General features: G+C 46.5%; 1 protein-coding gene across 1 annotated transcript in view; it reads right to left on the reverse strand.

The window, feature by feature from the left end:
* Positions 1-618: 618 nt before the first annotated feature.
* The window catches only part of Bfsp2 (beaded filament structural protein 2), a 55,697-nt gene continuing 36,096 nt past the window's right edge, over positions 619-20,219 (reverse strand). Inside the window, exons 5-7 of the mRNA XM_051140292.1 lie at positions 9,884-10,015; positions 2,837-3,057; positions 619-718 (exon numbers count right to left, since the gene is read on the reverse strand). Of these exons, the coding sequence (XP_050996249.1) occupies positions 715-718; positions 2,837-3,057; positions 9,884-10,015 (357 nt within the window). The 3' untranslated portion in view covers positions 619-714. The remainder of the gene's footprint in view (positions 719-2,836; positions 3,058-9,883; positions 10,016-20,219) is intronic.

The following is a 20,219-nucleotide window of genomic DNA, read 5'->3' on the forward strand; positions in this document are numbered from 1 at the left end:
AGATGTGTGTACGTATAAATATGTATACCGGGCATTCATGAGGTCCAAATGCCCCATGATGCCTGCAATTATGGTGTGTTCAATAAATCAACAGGCTGATTCCTATTCTGGCAAAAGTGTGTGTGTGTGTGTGTGTGTGTCAGTGTCACTGGGGTACCTGTCAAGCGCAGAACTTTTAACTGAACAGCGCTTATGTGTGATAAACCCCAAAACAGTTGACCCTGAGGTGATGGTGAGATTCATGGTATCAGTCAACATCCCTTCCAGAAATATCTAAGAGTGGCTCGCCCGCCTGGGAGAGTAGTATAGCAATAGAGTATATGCTTGCCATACGTAAGGTTCTGGCTTCCATCTTTTGAACTAACAAAACAAACAAACACACATACGCATAAGATGCCAGTGAAAATCCCCAAAGCGCCCGTGGGATGTGCAGGTAGAAAGGAGTGTCTCTGCACCAACGGTGAGTTAACACAAAATGGAAGTCAGGGAGTTGCACGCAAAGCTTTTATTCGGAGAGGCCTAGGTTGTTCAAGCTACAGGCTACATAAATGAGAGGGAAAGGGCCCTCTCCACTCCCAGGGAGATTTCCAGCTCCATTTGAGTCAACGAGGAAACCCAGCATTGACTGAAGTTCCTCAGGCATCATCACAGGTGGGTTGCTGAGGAAGGTGCAGTTTTCTTTGTGAAAAGCGGATGTTGCCTTTGTGTTTCCTGTTAGCTGAAAAGAAACACACGCAAATCAGAAGCGGCAGAGACAGAACATTGGTAAAGACACCGCTGTAGGAGTGTGGGGGAAAGAAGCTGTGTTATGAGAAAGAATTTGGTCTTTGGAATAAGACAGTGCAAAGGTTCGAAGCCCTGTTTTGTGGTTTTGATGTATTTTAGACAAATGACTTCCGGAACTGTGGGGTGTGAATCCTGTCAGTAACTGGGTATATGTGGCATTCTGGCAGGCATAGGAGGCAATGAGGTAGACAGAGTTAGGGCTGGACGTGTGTAGAACAGCCGCTCAGTGGGTGCTATGTTCCTGAACTACATTCTACCCCGACTCTTCTATGTTTATTTAAAATGCCTTTGTATATTTATTCAGATGTGCATAGGAACCTGAAAGATTTTAGTTTTGTTAGGAACATCTGTCTTTCACATTCCACAGGAAGCGTTTGAACAAAAAGACAATTGGGGGAGAGAGAGATGATGTTTTCCACTTGAAAGGAGGGGCTGGAAGGTTTGCAGGTAGCTCTCCCAGCAAAGGGATGCTATGTTCTCTGGAAGAGCTCCAGGAAGCCATGGACAAATCCCTCCCCACAACTGGGCCTTCCTATTCTTGCTTGAGTTGTGAGAGGTTGTTTGTTTGTTTATTTATTTATTTATTTATTCATTTGTGTGTGTGTGTGTGCGCGGCGCGCGCACGCACGCACACACTACACATGGTGGAAATCAGAGGATAACTTTGTAGAGTTCTCTCGTACCTTTATGTGGATTCTGGGGTTGACCTCAGCACGTCAGGCTTGGGCAACAAGCACCTTTACTGCTGACTCATCTCAACAGCTCGTCTAAGTTGTCTTTTATAGCTGCTGTTTCTTATTTTTAAAATTGTACGTATTTATTTTATGTGTATGGTGTTTAGTGTGCATATATGCCTGAGTATCATATGCGTACCTGGTGCCCACAGAGGCCTGAAGAGAGTGTCAGGTCTCCTGGGCCTGGAGGTACAGATGGTTGTGAGCCACCATGTGTGTGCTGGGAATTGAACCCAGGTCCTCTGGGAGAGCAGCCAGTGCTCTTAACCACTGAGCCATCTCTCCAGCCCTTAATGTCCTATTCTTAAATCAATGTGCCATAAAGAAGACCTCGGAGGGAAGTGTACAGACAGAGAAAATGAAGAAAACCAAAGACATGGATTTCTGGAAAGAATATACAATGAAGCTAAGCCCGGAAGCTTATGCACATGCCCCTGACTGTGCCTATGGATCAGAGAGGACGTGCATATGTGTTCAGAAGTTCATATGTCTGTGTGTATGTGTGAGTGATTTTGGCAGACATGGCTGGCCAGCCCCATTGTCATTGCCAACATCTTGCTTGCCCCTCCCTCTAGAGTGCAGGTTAAACAGAGTTGTTCTCAGCATCCCTTGCAGGCCAGTATGGTCAGTCAGGCAAGAGAAATCCAACAGGAAGCCTCCTCAGGATGTCTGAGAGTTGGGCTGGAGAGACAGCAGCAGCTGAGAGCACTGGGTCTTCTGAGCACCTAGGTTCAATTCCCAGCAGCCGAGTGGTGGCTCACAGCTATCTAACCAGTCCCCTCATCTGATCTCCACAGATACTACGGAGGAGATGCACAGACTTCCGTGTAGGCAGAACACCCACACATCAAAGAAAAATAAATAAAAATCTCAATAAAAGGTGGGGGAGGAGAGGGGAGGTGGGCCAGGCATGGTGGTGTATGCCTTTAATCCCAGCACTGGGGAGGCAGAGGCAGGTGGATCGCTGTGAGTTCGAGGCCAGCCTGGTCTACAAAGCAAGTCTAGGACAGCCAAGGCTATACCAGGAAACCCTGTCTTGAAAAAAACAAAAAACAAAAAAAAAAACAAAAAAAAAGAGGGATGTTTAAGAGTCACGTAAGAAAAAGGTTTCTTGCTGCTTCCTCTTTTGGTCTTGAATGAAATGTGACCGCTGGGTCATCATGAGCAGTTTTATGTGTTGCTAGGGGTGGAACCCAGGGCTCTGTGTACCTTAGGCAAGTTCTCTCCCTACTGACTCAGCCCCGCCCCCGCCCTCCTTGTGCATTCTTTCCTGCAGATAAGGAGGAACTCAGGCACGGCACGAGTCATGTCCATACTTGCTCTCCTCTCTGTCCAGCAGGGCATGGTAGGATGCCACATCCTTCTGCAGCTGGCTCTTGCATGCTAGCAGGTGTGTCCGCTCCTGCTGTTGCTGCTCTGTCTCTGAGCGGATCTCTGCCAGCTCTGCCTCCAGCCTGCCCACCACGGCCCCCAGGTTCTGCAGTTCCATGTCATGCCAGTGCTTGGCGTCATGCAAGGTGTTTTCCAGGCCTCGTTTCTACAAAAGAGCAAAGGTTATCAGGCTGGGCTCTCCAGGTAGGAAATGTGTGACTGACCTGCTCTGCCTGTTTTTCTGGGACACTGATGTGCTCAACTCTGGATTGTGGTAGAGGTCAGTCAGAGGTCAGTGGTAACTCCCTGAGTCCCTGAGCTTTTTCGATGGGCAGGAGAGAATGGCTGAGGTGGATGTATCTGACTGTTACCTCTCAGGGTTTTTCTGTGGTGGTATTTAGTAATGCATCTTTGCCAGGCCCTGTCCCTCTGCACCCGGGTGGGTTCCCACTGCCCCATCAGGAGCTAGAGACCCTCAAGCAGGGATTCTGGGTCTGCATAGCCGATGACCACTTCGCTCAACTAGGTCTCAGATCATGACCCCTGTGCTGGTGCCTCTGGAGCAGATGTCGCCCTCAGAGACCAATGCTTCAGTTGGACAGACTGGGAGGAGATGTGTCCTGGATTTCCCTTTCAGTCACCACAGCTACTCATGGATTCTGAGTCCCGCCTCTTACATCTTCTGTGAGGTTGTCACATTTGTGGCCACCTTTCTTCTCCCGACACCGTGGCCTGGGGTTGGACACTTATCACCTGAGGTCAGACCAGTGGTCTCTGCGCATCTCCCTGATGTTAGTCTCTGCCTTTCCTACATTTCCCACACAGCTCCAGTAATGCCTCGGATAAAGCACACATCTGGACTTCCATCTCCTCTGATTAAACATCATACCAGTGCTCCCAAGGGGCCCTAGTGTGGCTCCCATGGCTGGCTGTGTCTTCATTTTATTTCCTACTCTATGTTAGTGACAACATTTCTAGTCTCGGAAGCTTATTCGGTTCATATTGTTTCTCCTTTTCTTTTCTTTCCTCTTTCTTTCTTTTTTATATTATTATTATTATTACTATTATTATTATTATTATTATTATTATTAGTATTATTAGTATTATTAGTATTATTATTTTGGTTTTTCAAGACAGGGTCTCTCTGTGTTAGTTAGCCTTGGCTGTCGGACTTGCTATGTAGACCAGGCTGGCCTCGAACTCACAGCAATCCGCCTGCCTCTGCCTCCCGAGTGCTGGGATTAACATGTGTACCATCACACCTGGCCCTTGTTTCTCCTTTCCTTTTTCTTTTTCTTTTCCTCCCTTCCTTTGTTTTTTGAGACAAGGTCTCACTATAGAGCCCTGGCCTCGAACTCACAGAGAGCCATCTACTTGCCAGGTTGCTGGGACTAAAGGTGTATGCCGCGATGCACAGCCCCACGCTGTTTCTCATTCCTGCACCATCCCTCTCTGCCCCTTCATTCCTATTCATCCCCAAGTTCAAGTTCAGGGGTCCCTTGTTTAGCAAGCTTTCCTCAATGCTCCTCAGTCCTTACCACAGCCATATTGGGTTAGAGGGCTCCCCTGTGTCTCCATGGCTCCCCAAGCACAGACAAGGCTTTGAATTTAGCCCAGGGATGTGCCTGTCCCACATGATGGTAAGACTTAGAAAGAAACCAGTCTGTGTATGCTCAGTGCCAGGAAGGGGCCTATGCAGACCAGGTGTTTGGCATACATGTGGAACCAGGAGGAAGGCACCTGTTACATGGTGACATTATTGTTCTGCTGCTTTCTCTTCCCATCAGTTAGACAGAAAACCTCTTTCTCTCATCTTTCTGTGTACTGTGCCCTGAAAGCTAGCAGTGTCCAGTGAAGTACTAAACACCAGTATGCCCATGTTTAATAGTTTCAGGTATGGTGGCTCTGTAGATTAGTACCTGGCTTTTAAGTAATCTTATCTTATGAATTATTTTTATTATTTATTTTATGTGTATGTGTACGTCTAAGTGTATGCCCATCACATGTGTGCAGGAGCCCACAGAGGTCTGAAGAGGCATTAGATCCCCTGGAATAGAAGTTACAGAAGTCTTGAGCCACCATATGGGTTTTGGGAGAAGAATCTGGGTCCTATGCAAGAGCAGTTATGTGCTAATTGCTGAGCTACCTTTCCAGCCAAAATGTTATCATCGTCATCATCGTCTTCATTGTCGTTGTTGTCATTGTCGTCGTCGTTGTTGTCATCATCATCATTGAAACAAGGTTTCTCTGTGTCACCCTGGCTGTCCTGGACTCACTTTGTAGACCAGGCTGGCCTCAAACTCACAGCAATCTATTTGCCTCTGCCTCCCATGTGCAGGGATTAAAGGCATGCACTACCATGCCCAGCTTAAAAGTTTATTATTTTTAAGTTTGTTAACTCATGTGTGTCTGTATGAGGGTATGTACACATTAATGTAGGTGCCGGTGAGGCCAGATGACGCCCTGGAGCTAGAGGGATGGGTGGCCGTGAGTCACCTGGCATGCATTTCAGAACTCAACTTGGTTCTTCTGCAAGACTTACATACACTCTTAACTGCTGAGCCAACTCTGCAGCCTCAGTATCTTACTTTTTTTTTTAAAGACAGGGTCTCACTATATAGCTTTGACTGTCCTGGAACTCACTATGTAGACCAGGCTGGCCTCAAACTCACAGATGTCTGCCAGCCTCTGCCTCCCAAGTGCTGGGATTAAGGGCATATGCTACACTGGCTATGTAACACATAGAAACAATTTTTTTTTCCTAAGTTGGATTCAACCAAAATTTGAAGAGCTATCTTTCTGTACCCCATTCTTCAGAGTATGTTTTTGTTGTTGTTGGATTTTTTGTTTGTTTGTTTGGTTTTGGTTTTGGTTTTTCGAGACAGGGTCTCTCTGTGTTAGCCTTGGCTGTCCTGGACTTGCTTTGTAGACCAGGCTGGTCTTGAACTCACAACCATCCGCCTGCGTCTGCCTCCCGAGTGCTGAGATTAAAGGTGTGCGCCACCACACCTGGCTAGGGCATGTTTTTAAAAACAGACTTCTGACTACTGTAGCTGAAACGAAAGATTCTTGTTGGTGATGCTATTAAGCAAAGGTCATTATATTAGCTGGATCTTGTGAGTGTTCATGTGTGTGGCTACACATGTTAGTGTGGGTACGTGCATGCGTGTGTGTATGTGTGTGTGTGTGTGTGTGTAAATCAGAGGACAACCTCAGACTTTATTCCTTAGGTATGGTACACATTTCTTTTTGAGGCTGGGTCTCTTCCCGGCCTGGAACTTACTAACTAGGCTGAGCCTGTCCTCCTCAGTGCTGTGATTGTAAGAGCACACCATGCCCACCTTTCTACCCCCCTTTCCACCTCTCCCTCTCTCCCCCTCCCTTTTAATATGCAGGTTTAGGGAATAGAATTCAGGGCAAACACTTGACTGACTGAGCTCTCTCCCCAGCCCTTAGCCCTTCTTAATTCCACAGGATGATGAAGCCCAAGTCAGATGCCCCGCCTAGTGCCTTTTAGGAAGCAGTGTGAGATCAGTTGCTCTTTGGCTCCTGGGATCTGAGACCCCATCTACAGCGGCGGCCATGCAAGAATGGCACAGGCTCAGAGAATCATTTGTTCCCACCACCTTGAGTCTTCTCTCTTTTGTTTTATATAGAAAATCAATTTTTGTGATTTTTGTTTTTGTTTTTGTTTTCAACAGACTTCTAAACCTGTTTCCTCTCTGGAGCTGTTGTTGACCCTGGATCTGTAACTAAGCTGTGATTTAGAGAACTGCATCATGGGAACATACTTAGGCTGTCTGTCTATAGTTTTGGCCCCACGTTCCCCATGTGGCCTGAGTTTCCTGTGTGGCCTGAGAGTTTTCCTTGATGATTCAGGACAGGGGGTGCATGAGACCCCATACCTGAGTCCTGTGCACCTTCTATCCCACCCTTAGAGTCCATGTCCTGCATCTTTACCTCAGCTCCTTACATTCATTATTTATCCTTTCCCTCCCCCCCCCCTGTCCCCCCCCCCCCACCAAGGTTTTACTATGCAGTCCTGGCTGTCCTGGAATGCACTATGTAGATCAGGCTGGCCTCGAACTCACAGAGATCCCTTTGCCTCTGCCTCCTGGGGTGTGCACCACTATACCAGGCCAAGCTCCTGACATTCTAGGAAATGCTTGATCCTTCAGAGATGCTTGAGCCGGAGCAGCTCTGGACAGTTGCCATTGAAGCTTCTGTGGCCTTAGGGACAGGGACAGTACCAGTAACACCCTGAGCCCACAGAGGCTCCTCCTTCTTCTGGGTCACTGAAACCTAGAAGGGACCTTCTTGCATTGCAAAATCCTCCAGAAAGGAAGATAATAATCATTTTTGGTAAATTCTGGCCTCAACTTTTCACTAAATACAGAATTCAGTTAGCCCTAATGGTGTCTGGTTTCCAATACAAACAATACCCTAGTGGCAAATGCAGCTGAAAGTCTGGCCAGCAAAGCTGTCTGGCTTGCAAGAGTAACAGGCACTATGTAACTGTGTACACATAGGTCATTCTGACTCAGGGTAGCTGGGTGAACTATCTCCTCCCTGTCTATTCTCAGTCTATGTCCCTCATCTTGGCTGTGAGGCACCGTAATGGGAGCTCTGACCTACTGGAACCCACAGGGGACAGAGCTAGCCCATCTGGACTAGACATGAGCGTAGGTGGAATTCCATTACCCTGAAGTCTTCTGGTTGGCATGTGAGTTTCTTTTCCATTTCCCAACAGTTAGGAGCATGGGGTTGAAGTGAGGTAACTAGGTGGCTGATGATGCCATCTTGGGGTTCCTGAATTGGTAGTTATAGCTTTGCACAGTAAATTATAATAGGCACCATTTGTTGACTGCTTGCCTGTGTCAGGCACAATGTAAGAGGCTTGACATACGTTATCTAATTAGTCATCCCAGTGACTTTCTGAGGTCGGTTCTATTCTGATCTTGGGATAGATCACATTTCCAAAGGCAGCTGCAATTATTATCACCATCCTGCATGGGCCCTCTCAGTGTGACCTTGCCAAGTGTCAGGGCTCATTGGATCTCTTGCGATGGCTTTGACCAATAGAGTAAGAAATACATGATATTTAGAAACTCTAAAGCTAAGGTGTTGGGGGGGGGCGCTGATAGATTTATGTTCACTCCTTAAGAGAAGCAAAGTGCCTCATCAGAAGTCCTGCTGTAGCAACAAGACCGTCATAATACAAGATACTCCAAGCTAGCTCCACGGAGAGCTCAGAGAGGGCAGGACATGGTTGAGCCATCCTACGTGTGCGTTGAAAAAAATCACTTGTGGGTGTCCCAATTCCTGCAGACAGCACAAGGGACAGGGAAGAGCTGTCCTTGCTAAATCACAGGATGATGGATCACATGATTCAATGCTGTCATAAGCCGCCAAGACAGCAGGTTAATAGGACGACTAAAATAGCTCCTCACTAGACAAATGAGAAAATAGAAATTTACAAGGTCACATGACCAGCAAGGAGAGGAGTTCAGGGTTCAAGAACACAGTCTAAGAGACACTCCCCCAACTTCCAAACTTCACAGGGCTGCCTTGTCTAGGAGAGTAAAGACAGCCATCAGCCTCCTGGTGGGTGGGGCCCTTCTAGATCCTGCCCTCTGCCCTACTCTATACCCACCAAAAAGTAAACATACTGACTCCAATAGTGGGGCTGGTCTCCCCCTTGTCACTCCCTCACATGCTGAGCCTTGTGACTCTTAAGGTGACATGGATTCCTCTAAAGAAGTCAATGACTCCCCTGGGGGGTAGAGGCCATGTCTAAGTCATCTTATGTCCCCAAAGTTTCTGCTATAGCTCCTGGAACATGGCGCATTTCTTGGGAGTGATAGAAATATAAAAGCATGCTAACACACATATGGTCCAACAATGCTTTGGGGTTAGAAGGATGAAGGCAATGGTGTGCTATTTTAAAAGAGCTTCCGTCCAACCCAGACCAGAAGGCGGAGCTTAATTCAGTCATCTTAGGAGCTGTGTGGGGTTGGGTCCAGGAAGCTTGTGGATACCGAAATCTATAGATGTAAATCTCTTAGAGGAAAAGATAACCTATGTGCATACAATCTACCCAGTCCTCCTGCGTATTTCCTTAAATCTTGCAAAGCATCTCTAGATGACTTATATGTGATACAACGTATAGCCTTATAGATGGTTAGGCTGTTGTTTAGGGAAAATACTGATAAGGAATAGAGGCTGCACAAGTGCAGAGCAGGTGCAGTGGTTTTCATAGCTATTTTCAGGCCAAGGTTGATTGAATCCACAGATGGAGAAACCATGGAGACAGGGGGCTGCCTGTGATTATTTTAATTACTAATAATTAGTGGTTACAAGGCACCCGCTTGCAAAGTGCAGTGGGTCTGAGCTCACTAGGTGTTTGAGGTTGGGTATTCCAGAGGTGGAGCTTGAGACAATGACCTTGGAGCTTATAAACCATCACAGGATTACCCTCAGGAAAAGAGAAAATTGATTGTGGAAAAGAAGACAGAGCAGAGAAGATGCTAAGCAAGGATGTAGCCTCCCTGAAAACAGGCCACTGCCTAGTCCCATGGAGGCCTCTGTCCAGCTGTTTCCACTTTAAAGCTAGTAGGCTGGGCTTTTAAAACCACCTTCATGTCACTGTCTGGGTTAGGGGCGTGGCCTAACTTCTTGATCGGGAGTCCTCTGTTTGGCTGATGGCCAGTCTCCAAAGAAGCAATGCGGCTGAGAAGGGGCAGCTGTGAGTGTTGGCAGCCAACGTCCCCAACAGTGGCAGGTAACGGGTATTTCCACAGAGCCCTGCTGTGTCCACGACACTTGTTAGGTATGTGTCAATATCTGATGCTCCTCAGGAGTCAGAAGACACTCCAGGCGCCCAAACCACATCCTGTGAGAAGGAAGCCCTTTGCAAACTATGAACTGTGAGACTTCCAACTGACAGTTGAGTTAAACATAAAAACCACCAGGGCCTTTCTTGGCACACTCACCAGAGCCCGTAACGATTCCATCTCAGCTTGAAGACTCTGGACTTGGCATGAAGTGTCATGTAGCTCTACGCTGAGGGCAGCGGCCAGCTTTTCTTCTTGGGTCTGTGATACATGGACCACCTCTGTCTGCTGCTGTGGAGAATCAGGTCTCAGGGTGAGCGGGCATGAGTTATACACCGGAACCAACCCTTCCTCCTCAGCCACTTCTAAACCAACTCTCTGCCAGATTAAAAAATAATCTCCTCCCTTTTAAAAATAAACTTGCTAACCAATTCATATATAAAAAAATTGTTCTGAACCTTTGATTTTTGAAAACAGAATAACAGTCAAAAGGTTTGCTAAAGACTTGGTGAAGGCTGTAGCTCATGGGACATACTTTGCTTGGCATGCATATAACTCTGGGTTCAATCTCTGTGTGCGCTCTCTCCCTCTTTCTCTGCTCTCTCTCTCTCTCTTTCTCTCTGACTGAAAATAGGATGTCCTCATCCTTTCCTCTCTGTGTTCTAATAACACACTTCTCCTGTTTCCAGTTTCTTATGCCTCCTTTCGGAAATAATTTCATGCACTGCTTAATGGCATGAATAGCATCTGAGATCTGCAAAGATGGTTTGCTGTTATGAGCACACTACAGAACTATGTTTGCACAAGTGATATTACCAGGTGGTATAGTCTTTGGGCACAATGTTGCATATTTAATCTATCACTGACCAGAACTTTCTTATGTGTTCTACAACTGTCGTCATAAGTAAGTATGCATCACTGCCTTCTCGTGTTTGCTACAGTGCTGACTGTGTGTCTCTACCAGCATATCAAGGTGATTATAGTCGCTGAGCAGCTCCATAGCTTTGACTGTTTGGAGGTGCTATCATTTATATAGAAGTGCCCTGCTGGTGGGCACTGCTATTCTTTCCAGATTTTCCCTGTTTTGTGCAATAGTGTAAAGAAAAACTTCAGGTGCCTTGTTTTCCATCCAAGAGGGCATCTCTGAGGGATAAATCCTTTAGATACACTATTTATGTGTATAAAGACATACTTGTTATGTACTCTCGAACTCTCAATCCTCCTGCCTCAATCCCCAAGTGCTGAGATCACATGTATGCCTCAACACACCTGTTAAAGGGTTCTGACTAATTTTCCTTCAGAGAACTTTATAACTCTGACACTGGAGACAGGGCCAGGTCCCCACACCTTCCTCACACAAGGGGTTTTCTAAAGTTTATTCATTTTATTTTTAGTGTTAGTGTTTTGCCTGGATATTTGTATGGCATCATATGCATGCTTGGTGGCCATGTAGGTCAGAAGATGGTACTGAATCCCCCGAAAACGGAGTTACAGACAGCTGTGAACCACCATGTGGGGGCTGGGATATGTACCTGGGCTCTCTGCAAGAGCAACAAGTGCCCTTAAACTGATGAGCCATCTCTCCAGCCCCAGGTTTTTTGCTTTTGTTTTTAAATCTGGATCATTATATCTAATCACCATTTTTCCTTTAAAGTTGAAAAAAAAAAAACTTTATTTGCTTGTGCATATGAGGCATGTTTGTGTGGGTGTGCACACGTGCCACGGCTCATGTGGTGGTCAGAGGACACTCTACAGGAGCCAGCCTCTCTTACCATGTGGGTTCCAGGGACTAAATTCGGGACATCAGGCTTGGTAGTGAGTGCCTTTACCTGCTGGGCCACGTCTCCCTGGCCCCGGGTCCCCTTTCACTGCACAAACCAGAGCAGCTGCAATTGTGACTACAAAGGGAAGTCTGGGGTCTAATCCTTTTTCCAGAGCGAGATGGATAAGTGTGATTCTTCCCAGGACACTCAGGGGAGCAGGTTCTCTGCTGGTGGATGAGAAAAGGAGTTCATCCTCTTTTTTTTTTTTTTTTTTTTTCCACTTCAGTGTGATGGCTCTGAGCCAGTGCAGTAGGCAGAGAGACCGAGGGAGTCCTTATTCTCTGCTAGGTTCCTAGAGTCCTGAAAGCATCACCTGGAGCCTTGTGTGTATATGTACAGAGAAGCCTACACAGAATCATCCAGCCTAATTGTCTGCTCCTATCAGTAACAGGAACACTAACGTCTGCTGTGTGGAGGCTGCAAAGCAGCTGAAGGAAAGCAGAAACACAGACCAGACCTCCTTGGCTAGCCAGTGGCTGGGGACACCTAGAGCCCCACTACTATGTGAGTTCCAGGCTCACAGTTACAAATGCAGGTGACAGCGAATGGGGGATACGATTCGTAAAGATGACTGCCTCCCAGGCGTCCAATAGCCTGCACACATGGAAGCTCTCTGAAGTTTAAAAGCATAAAGCTATTGGCTATACATTATTCATTTGTTTGTGTGCTTGTGTGCCACAGTGTGCCTCAGGGAGGCAGAGGACAGCTTGTTTGTGTCCTTCTTGTCCAATGTGCTCTTTCCTCTTATCAGTGTGGGTTCTGAGGGCTGAACTCAGCTTGTCAGGCCTGGAAGCAGGCACCTCTCTGCCCTGAGCCACCTAGCTAGATACATTGACATTCATTTCTTGTGTGTGTGTGTGTGTGTGTGTGTGTGTGTGTGTGCGTGTGTATGTGTATACATATAGATGTGTATGCATGCACACTCTCATGCTTGCATGCATTTGCTCACACATGCATGCAAGCACATGCCATGGTGCACATGTGGAGACTAGAGGACAAACTTGTGGGAGACAGTTCCCACCTTACACCCTGTGAGTTCTGCGTCAGGTTTGGGGGAAGTACCACGTCCCGGACCATCCCTATAGGTTCTAGAGAGAGCTGGGGTTGTACTTCATGTGCAGTGTCTTGGGTTTGATCCTTAGCAGTACAAAAAAGCAGTAACTGCCAACAAGTGAGTTTGTGAAATCGACTATGCAGTGAGTATAACAACTACTGCCATTACTATGAGTAATTAATGTGCTTTATGCTCTTATTCTATGCCAAGTGGCCTTATGTTTCTGCTTTCTGGCATCTGTAATAACTGTCTCCATTTCAACCCTACGCCCTCAGATTTCTCCTGACAGACTTAACAGTCGTCTTGTGGTCCCAGGCCCTGGGAGTGGGACTCAGTATATTTGTTTAGGGTCTATGATAAGATTCAAATATATTGACACCCAGGCTTTGAAATCTTGGCTCCATTTCTGGGTCAGTAGAGCATGCTGACATTTTGAAATGCAGCTGCGATTTTTCACACTCAAAAATTATAATCATGGGGCCTAAGAGATGGCTCAGTGATTAAGAGCATTTGTTGTTCTTGCAGAAGGGCCAGGTTTGGTTTCCAGTACTCGCACAGGGGCTAATGACCATCTGTAACTCCAAGGAAGTATGATGCCCTCTTCTGACCTCTGAAAGCATCAGGCATGCAAGTGGTACACATACATACATGTAGGTAAAACACACACACACATACACACATATATATATGCCTTTTAAAAATTATAACTGGCTGTGCTGATGTACACCTCTAATCCCGAGCACTTGTGAGGCAGAGGCAAGCATTTCTCTGTGAATCTGAGGCCAGCCTGGTCTACACAGTGAATACTAGTCTAGTCAGGGCTACACAGTAAGACCCTGTCTCAAAAGACATACTACATGCATACACACGCGCGCTCGCGCACACACACGCGCGCTCGCGCACACACACACAGACACACACACAGAGTTTGTAATCATAATCAAGTACTTAGGAGTTGAACTATTGAGGGGGGAGGAAGGAAAATGGCGGGCGGGGGGGGGAGAATCTCTAAACCTGACCACTTTTCTTATCGCCACTACCAGTCTCACAAAAGCAGCGTTGGCTATGACTCAAAACTGAAGTGGGGTGGAGACACAGTGGGCTCTTAGGGTGAGGGAGAACGTAGCAAGCAAACAGTGACACTCTGATGTCAGAAACAGCAGGTGCTCTGATATCTCCTGCATCCAGGCTGAGCTCTCAGGGGCTTGCTGTATGTCAACCTCTCCCCAAGCACTTGCCGTGGGTTTGAGAGTCGTGTCGTCTCTCTGCTTTGAACTAGAAGTGAGCAAAAGCACTGGTGTGCTCTTCAGATTTCACACGGACACGCAGACTTCATTGTGTTCTTTGTCATGAAAGAAAGGGAAATGACAGCTCATGGGGTCACAAGGACTCCTGATCTTGAAAAGGAGGGCCCAGCACTTTGCTTTAGAACAACAGTCCTCAGTCTGTGTGTCGCTACTCCTTTGAGAGTTTGAATGGCCCTTTCACTAAGACCATTGGAAAACATAGATATTTACATTATGATTTGTAACAGTAGCAAAACTACAGTTATGAAGTAGCAATGAAAAGAATTTTATAGGTGGGGGTCACCACACCATGAGGAACTGTATTAAAGGGTTGCAGTGGTAGGAAGGTTGAGAGCCACTGTTCTAGAAATATCCTTACAGAAGTCCAACATATCTTTAATCCTCAGCACAGACTCCTGATCCTTACTGCCTATAAGATGTCCTTTGCTCATTCTTAAGAAGGTGAACCCCAGTCTCCCATCTATCTGATCTATCTGTCTATCTGAGTGTTAATCCTGACCTGGGTGTGATGGCACACACCTACAATCACTCGGGGACAGAGGCAGGAGGAGTTCAGTGTCATACTCAGCTCCATAGTCCATCCAAGGCCAACCTGGGCTACAGGGGGACCCTGTCTCCAAACAAGAACAGAAAAGAACCAACGTAGAGTGTTTGTTGATCCTGCAGTCCAACTACAGCTCTGCTGCTTTCTATGTGCGTGGTCTTAGGTACATTTCCCATCTGTTGTGTGCCTCAGTGTCTTTAGTAATGGATGAAAATCAGAACAGAGAGCATGGCTGCCAAATGTTTGGCGCTCTCTGTCATGTGGTGATCCTCAGGCAGTGCTCTGTTCCAGAGTTTTCCTGGCAAGTCTCATCCTCCCATGTGGTATGGTGGCCTTTTTTTTTTTTTTTTTTTTTTTTTTTGTCTACTTCCTGCTTCTCACCCAGCCAACCTCCTCCCTAGGCTGTGGGAGCTGGGTGTGCAGCGACAACCTGTCATTCTCCATCCCTTCTAGGTAGCTTAATGTCTCTCCACACCTAGGACACACTCCAGCACCTTCACAGAAGGCCAGCGACATGGGCCCCGCACAATCTGAGGACTGAGGAAGAAGAGGGCCTCCTTCGAATGGAACTAGACCAGGTCTCCATTAGGAAGAGCAACTTCTGTGATTATAAGCCTTTATAAACCGCTTTAGTGCCATGTGGTGTTACATATTATTTAGCTGTGGTGACCTTTCAACAGGCAGGGGCCATGCATCCCTGTCCCGTCCCCCTCCCTTCTGCCCAATTCAGGATTTATTTGTGGGGGAAGTCTAGATGCCATTCACCCTGCCTCAGTGGCGCAGGGCAGAATGCTGGCCTGGTTAGACAGTGTCACATTGCTCCTTGAGTGGACACAAGAGCCGCCTGGCTTCTGAAGTTGTTCTCTGGGGTGGAAAGCCAATTCCCAGGCCATGTGGAAACTGCCAAAAGAAGCGGCTGAGCTAATGGCCTCATGGACTTGCTGGCCCACCCTTTATCTTAGATGTAATTAAACACACTGGATCGCTAAAAGCAATAGAAGAAACTCACCCATGGGCCTAGGGAGAAAAATAGGTTTTTCTTAATTATCGGAGAAGTTAAAATTATAGTATTTTTGTCCTTGTTTATTAAGATAATCCTCTTAAGAAGGGGCTGGTTTGAGTGTCTCCTAGGAGATTGGCTTGTGTGGAATATGAATGACAGTATGTAACTCAATCCCCCATGGAGGATTTGGGTTGTTCCATCTTTGAAAAACCTCCTGTTTTAGAAGTAGGATCTTTATAACTTTCATGGGGACAGCCAATCACAAAGCATCTGTGAGATGCTCTGAGGTCAGGCAGATCAGGAAGCCAGAGGAAAGCATCCTTCTGAGATGGGGAGTCTGTGTTCAGAGCAACACCCAAAGCCTCACAGCTGTCTTGAGCTCTGCCTGTGGGTCCTGAGTGCAGGAGTGTGTGGTGGGGATCCTTTAGTGGCTGTGCAGGAGTGGGTGGGTGGGGATCCTTTAGTGGCTGTGCAGGAATGGGTGGGGATCCTTTAGTGGCTGTGCAGGAGTGGGTGGGGATCCTTTAGTGGCCCTGAGAAGGCAGGCAACCATTCAACTACTGGTGACTGACCACTTTAAGGCTTGAAAACATATAATGCTGAGGCTGACTGTGGCCTTTGCATTGTCTGCATTCTCTTCAGCAAAGAGTCAAAGGGCAGGGGGACTACTTCAACAGGAAGTCTGCTTTCTCTGTCAAAAGCTACTCCACTACAAAATGTAGCATGTCATGGAACCCAGCATACACACACACACACACACACACACACACACACACACACACACACTCCTTATATCACAGACATATACACACATTCACACAGACACACACTCCTTATATCACAGACACACACATTTCTTATATCACACACACATATACACACACACACACACACCTTACATCACAGACACACACACACAGGCATACATACCTATCTTACATCACACACACTAGCAAACACATACATCCTTATATCACAGACATATAAATACATTCCTTACAACACACGCACACACACACACACACACACACACTTACAGACATTCACACATACATACACACACACCTTACATCACAGGCAGATAATCAGACAGACACAAACACACACAGATAGTCATAGACACCCCTTACTTCATGAACACCCACACACACCCACACCCACACACCCCTACACCCACCCACCCACCCACACACACACACACACACTTTACATCCCAGAAATAGAACTGATCTATCTTTATCTTCTTTCCTTTTTTTTTTTTTTTTCTTTTTTTAAAGTAAGGTCTCACTTTATAGCTCAGGCTGGCCTTGAACTTGCAGTGAAACTTCTCCCCCATCCTCCTGTGAGTAGTGGTTAGTTACAGTATGGTCCACCATGCCTGGTTAACAGAACTAATTTCTGTGATACACAAAGAGCCACTGCAAAACTAAGTAAAAATTCCAAAACACAGATGAAGATGGCAAAAGGCATGAGGTGGCACTACACATGAAAGCAAATTTGTATGAAATCTAGCATATCAAAAGAATGTCTGCCTCCTTAAAATAAAAAATGCAAATTAGAACCACACTGAAGAATTCTCTTCTTACCTAACATACTGAGCACACAGCATCGGTGAGGATATATTTTTTGACAAGAATGTAAATTCTTGTTCCACTTTATAGTTTCACAGCTTTGAGACTAACCAAACGGAAACCTCACAATTTGTTTCAATCTGTCCATCTCTCTTCATTCTTAATAGTGTATCCAGTTCATCTCCCTGACTGTTAGAGGCTTGATGGTTGCAGCTTAGAGAAAGTTCCTGAGGCAGGTGTGGCTCTCCCATCCCAGCACAGAGGAGGAGGGTTGTGTTTGTTAAGGGGCTAAAACTCTAAGGACCAGGTTCAGAGCTGGAAAGCAAATGGAAGGACTAGGACTTCAGAAAGTGGGCTGGGCAGCAGGCTCTGGGCAGAGGGACCACCACAGGGACGGGGGGTGCGGGGGGATGGCAGAAGAGAGCTTGTTGGCCAAAGTCCCTCCAGCCTAGAGTAAAGGAACAAAGCCCACTCCCAGGCTGGGACTGTGGACACAGAGGAGAGGACCTCTGGTCCCCAGGGGGAGGTGGCTGAAGTCCAGAGAGTAGGAGGCAGATGACAGACAGTTTCATTCTGCTTTGGTGGTAGTGGTGTGGAGGACAGGGTTCTCAGCCTTCACAGCCTCTGCCCTCTGAGATCAGCTCATGACCAGGCTGTGTTCTATAACAAGGGTGAACAGCTTTCAAAGGTGTCTCTCTGCCTCCAAGTTGGGTAACCTGAATTATATCAAAAATAAGAGCATCCGGATAGGACTGATTTAATCAGACTAAGGGCCTAACATGCATGCCATTCTTCTGCCCTCTTGAAAGACAACTGGATGTTGTTTGTTTGTTTGTTTGGTTGGTTTGGTTTGGTTTTTCAAGACAGGGTTTCTCTGTGTAGCTTTGGCTGTCCTGGACTCACTTTGTAGACCAGGCTGGCCTCAAACTCACAGTGATCCACCTGCCTCTGCCTCCTGAGTGCTGGAATTAAAGATGTGCACCATCACGCCTTGCTGGTTTTTTTTTTTTTAAACTGGTTAATTTTATTGTAGATATGACTGTTTTTCCTATATGTATGTGTACCGTGTGCATGCCTGACACCGTTGGAGGCCAGAAGAGGGCATCTGGTCTCTTGTCACTGGAGTTACAGACAGCTGTGAGCTGCCACGCTAGTCCTGGGAATTGAACCCTCTACCAGGGCAGCCAGCGCTTTTAACTGCTGAGCAATCTCCCCAGCCCCAAAGAACACAGTATTTTTGGGTGCATCTTTTGGGCTGCCCAGAACATCACTTTTCTGTTGGTCAAAGGCCACCATGGAAATTCTTCCATCCTGTCACATTCTATCACATAAGCTTACATGAAATTAGGGAGACTGGAGACATTCCCTTCTTCCTTCATCCTGGTTCCCTCCTCTCCCACCCTCCTCCTCTCCCATTCTTTCCATTAAATACATCTGTAAAATGGGCACTGTTATGGCCTCAATATGAAAACCCTGCACAAATGCATGTGTTTGAACGCTTGGTCCCCAGTTATGGATCTTTTAGGGTGGAGGGGAGGGGCCCTGCTACAGTAAGTGTCTTGTGGGTTATGGAGCTCTTGTGTGAGCTCCCTGATTCTGGATCTGTTTAGGAATTAGGTGAATGACAACAGGCACTTCAGCGATTTGCCAACGTGGTCTTTGAAAGGCTCATTGGCCACAGGTTGGAGAATGGGCTCCATTATGTGATATTGTGACATAATGAAACATATTTTATATTTTTGGTCTTTGTCTCTGGCTCCTAGCCAGAGCTCTTAAAACCCTGGCAACTTCCTTGATAATGAGAGCCGAAGTAGTGTCCTCAGCTATGATTAGGTTTTTTTTTTTTTTTTCTCCCTAGATCCTGAAATAGCTTTACGGTGGGAAAAAAAAGAGTGCATTTTTCTATCATCAGTAACAAACCTCTTTCAACAACATCCAAGTTTATGTTAAAGAGATGTCTTTGGCAAGACCCTAAGGAGTGTGAGGGTGGTGGCTCCCTCCCCTCCTAGTGAGGAGAACCTACAGCTTACTGCCCCATTCCGGACTCAGGGAAGGGAGAGGGACCCAATCAATGGAATGAATCAATGCTAATGGTGGTTTAATCAGTAGTGTCTAAAATGAAGGCAGCATGAACCCCAGAAGGGCAAGCAACATCTGGGGAGCTTCCAGGCTGGTGAGCGGTGGAGGTACGAGGTGGGTGGTGCTCCTGGAGAGGACACAGCTCTGCAGCTTTGTCACGGGTCTGTCTGACCTCACACATCTTCCCCACTTGACTGTTCTGAGTTGTGTCCGTTACAGAGAACCAGAGAAATACATAGGAATGGCTCCCTTGGGTTCTATGAGCTATTCTAGTGGTTGACAGAATCTGAGGAGGGGAAAATGGTACCCAGCAAGTACATTGATGGTTGGTCAGAAGTGGGAGAGTCAGTCTTGATTATCATCTGAAGTCAAGGGCAGTCTTGTGGGACTAAGCTTGTAACCTATAGGATCTGGCAAAGATCTCAGGTATGCAGTAACAGACAGAATCACATTGAATCTCCTAAAACACAGTTGATATTTGAAGGATTTCTTGGTGTGGAAGAGATGAAGACATTGGCGTGTGTGTGTGTGTGTGTGTGTGTGTGTATAACGTTGGTGTCATGAGTACACCTATAATCCAGGGATTTGGGAGTCGGAGGCAGGAGGATTGTGAGTTGGAGGTCAGCTTGGGCTGATAGCAAGAACCTGACTCAATAAATAAGAAGTAAACAAATAAGAATAAAATATTTAAAAGATAAAGGCCATTGTTTTCCAACAAGTTCCTTTGGAAGACCTCAGCATACCAGGGGAAAAATAAAAAATGGAGTCATTTGTGCTAAAAATCCCACCCATGGAACTGAAGCTCAGCTGCTTGCCTGAGTGTGAGAAATCAAGATCAGCCACGTCACTGCCAAATCTACAAACAGCCTAATGTTAACCGGAATGATGATGTTATTACGTCAGAGATAACCTAGAAACACACCAAAAGGTAACCTCAACCTATGCAACCAGTTGCTTTTCGTTCTGTCTCTTGGTCCTCAGTTTGCAAGTCAAGTGACCTTGAAGTGACTGATGTACTGATCTGTCTTTTCATGCTGACTTCAACGCCGCTTCCTTAAAACCAGCCTCCTCTGCTCACTGCTACTGCGGCAGTGTTCTAGGGCTGAAAATAAAG

This window comes from Acomys russatus, chromosome 32, assembly GCF_903995435.1.
Source record: "Acomys russatus chromosome 32, mAcoRus1.1, whole genome shotgun sequence".
NCBI lineage: Eukaryota > Metazoa > Chordata > Mammalia > Rodentia > Muridae > Acomys > Acomys russatus.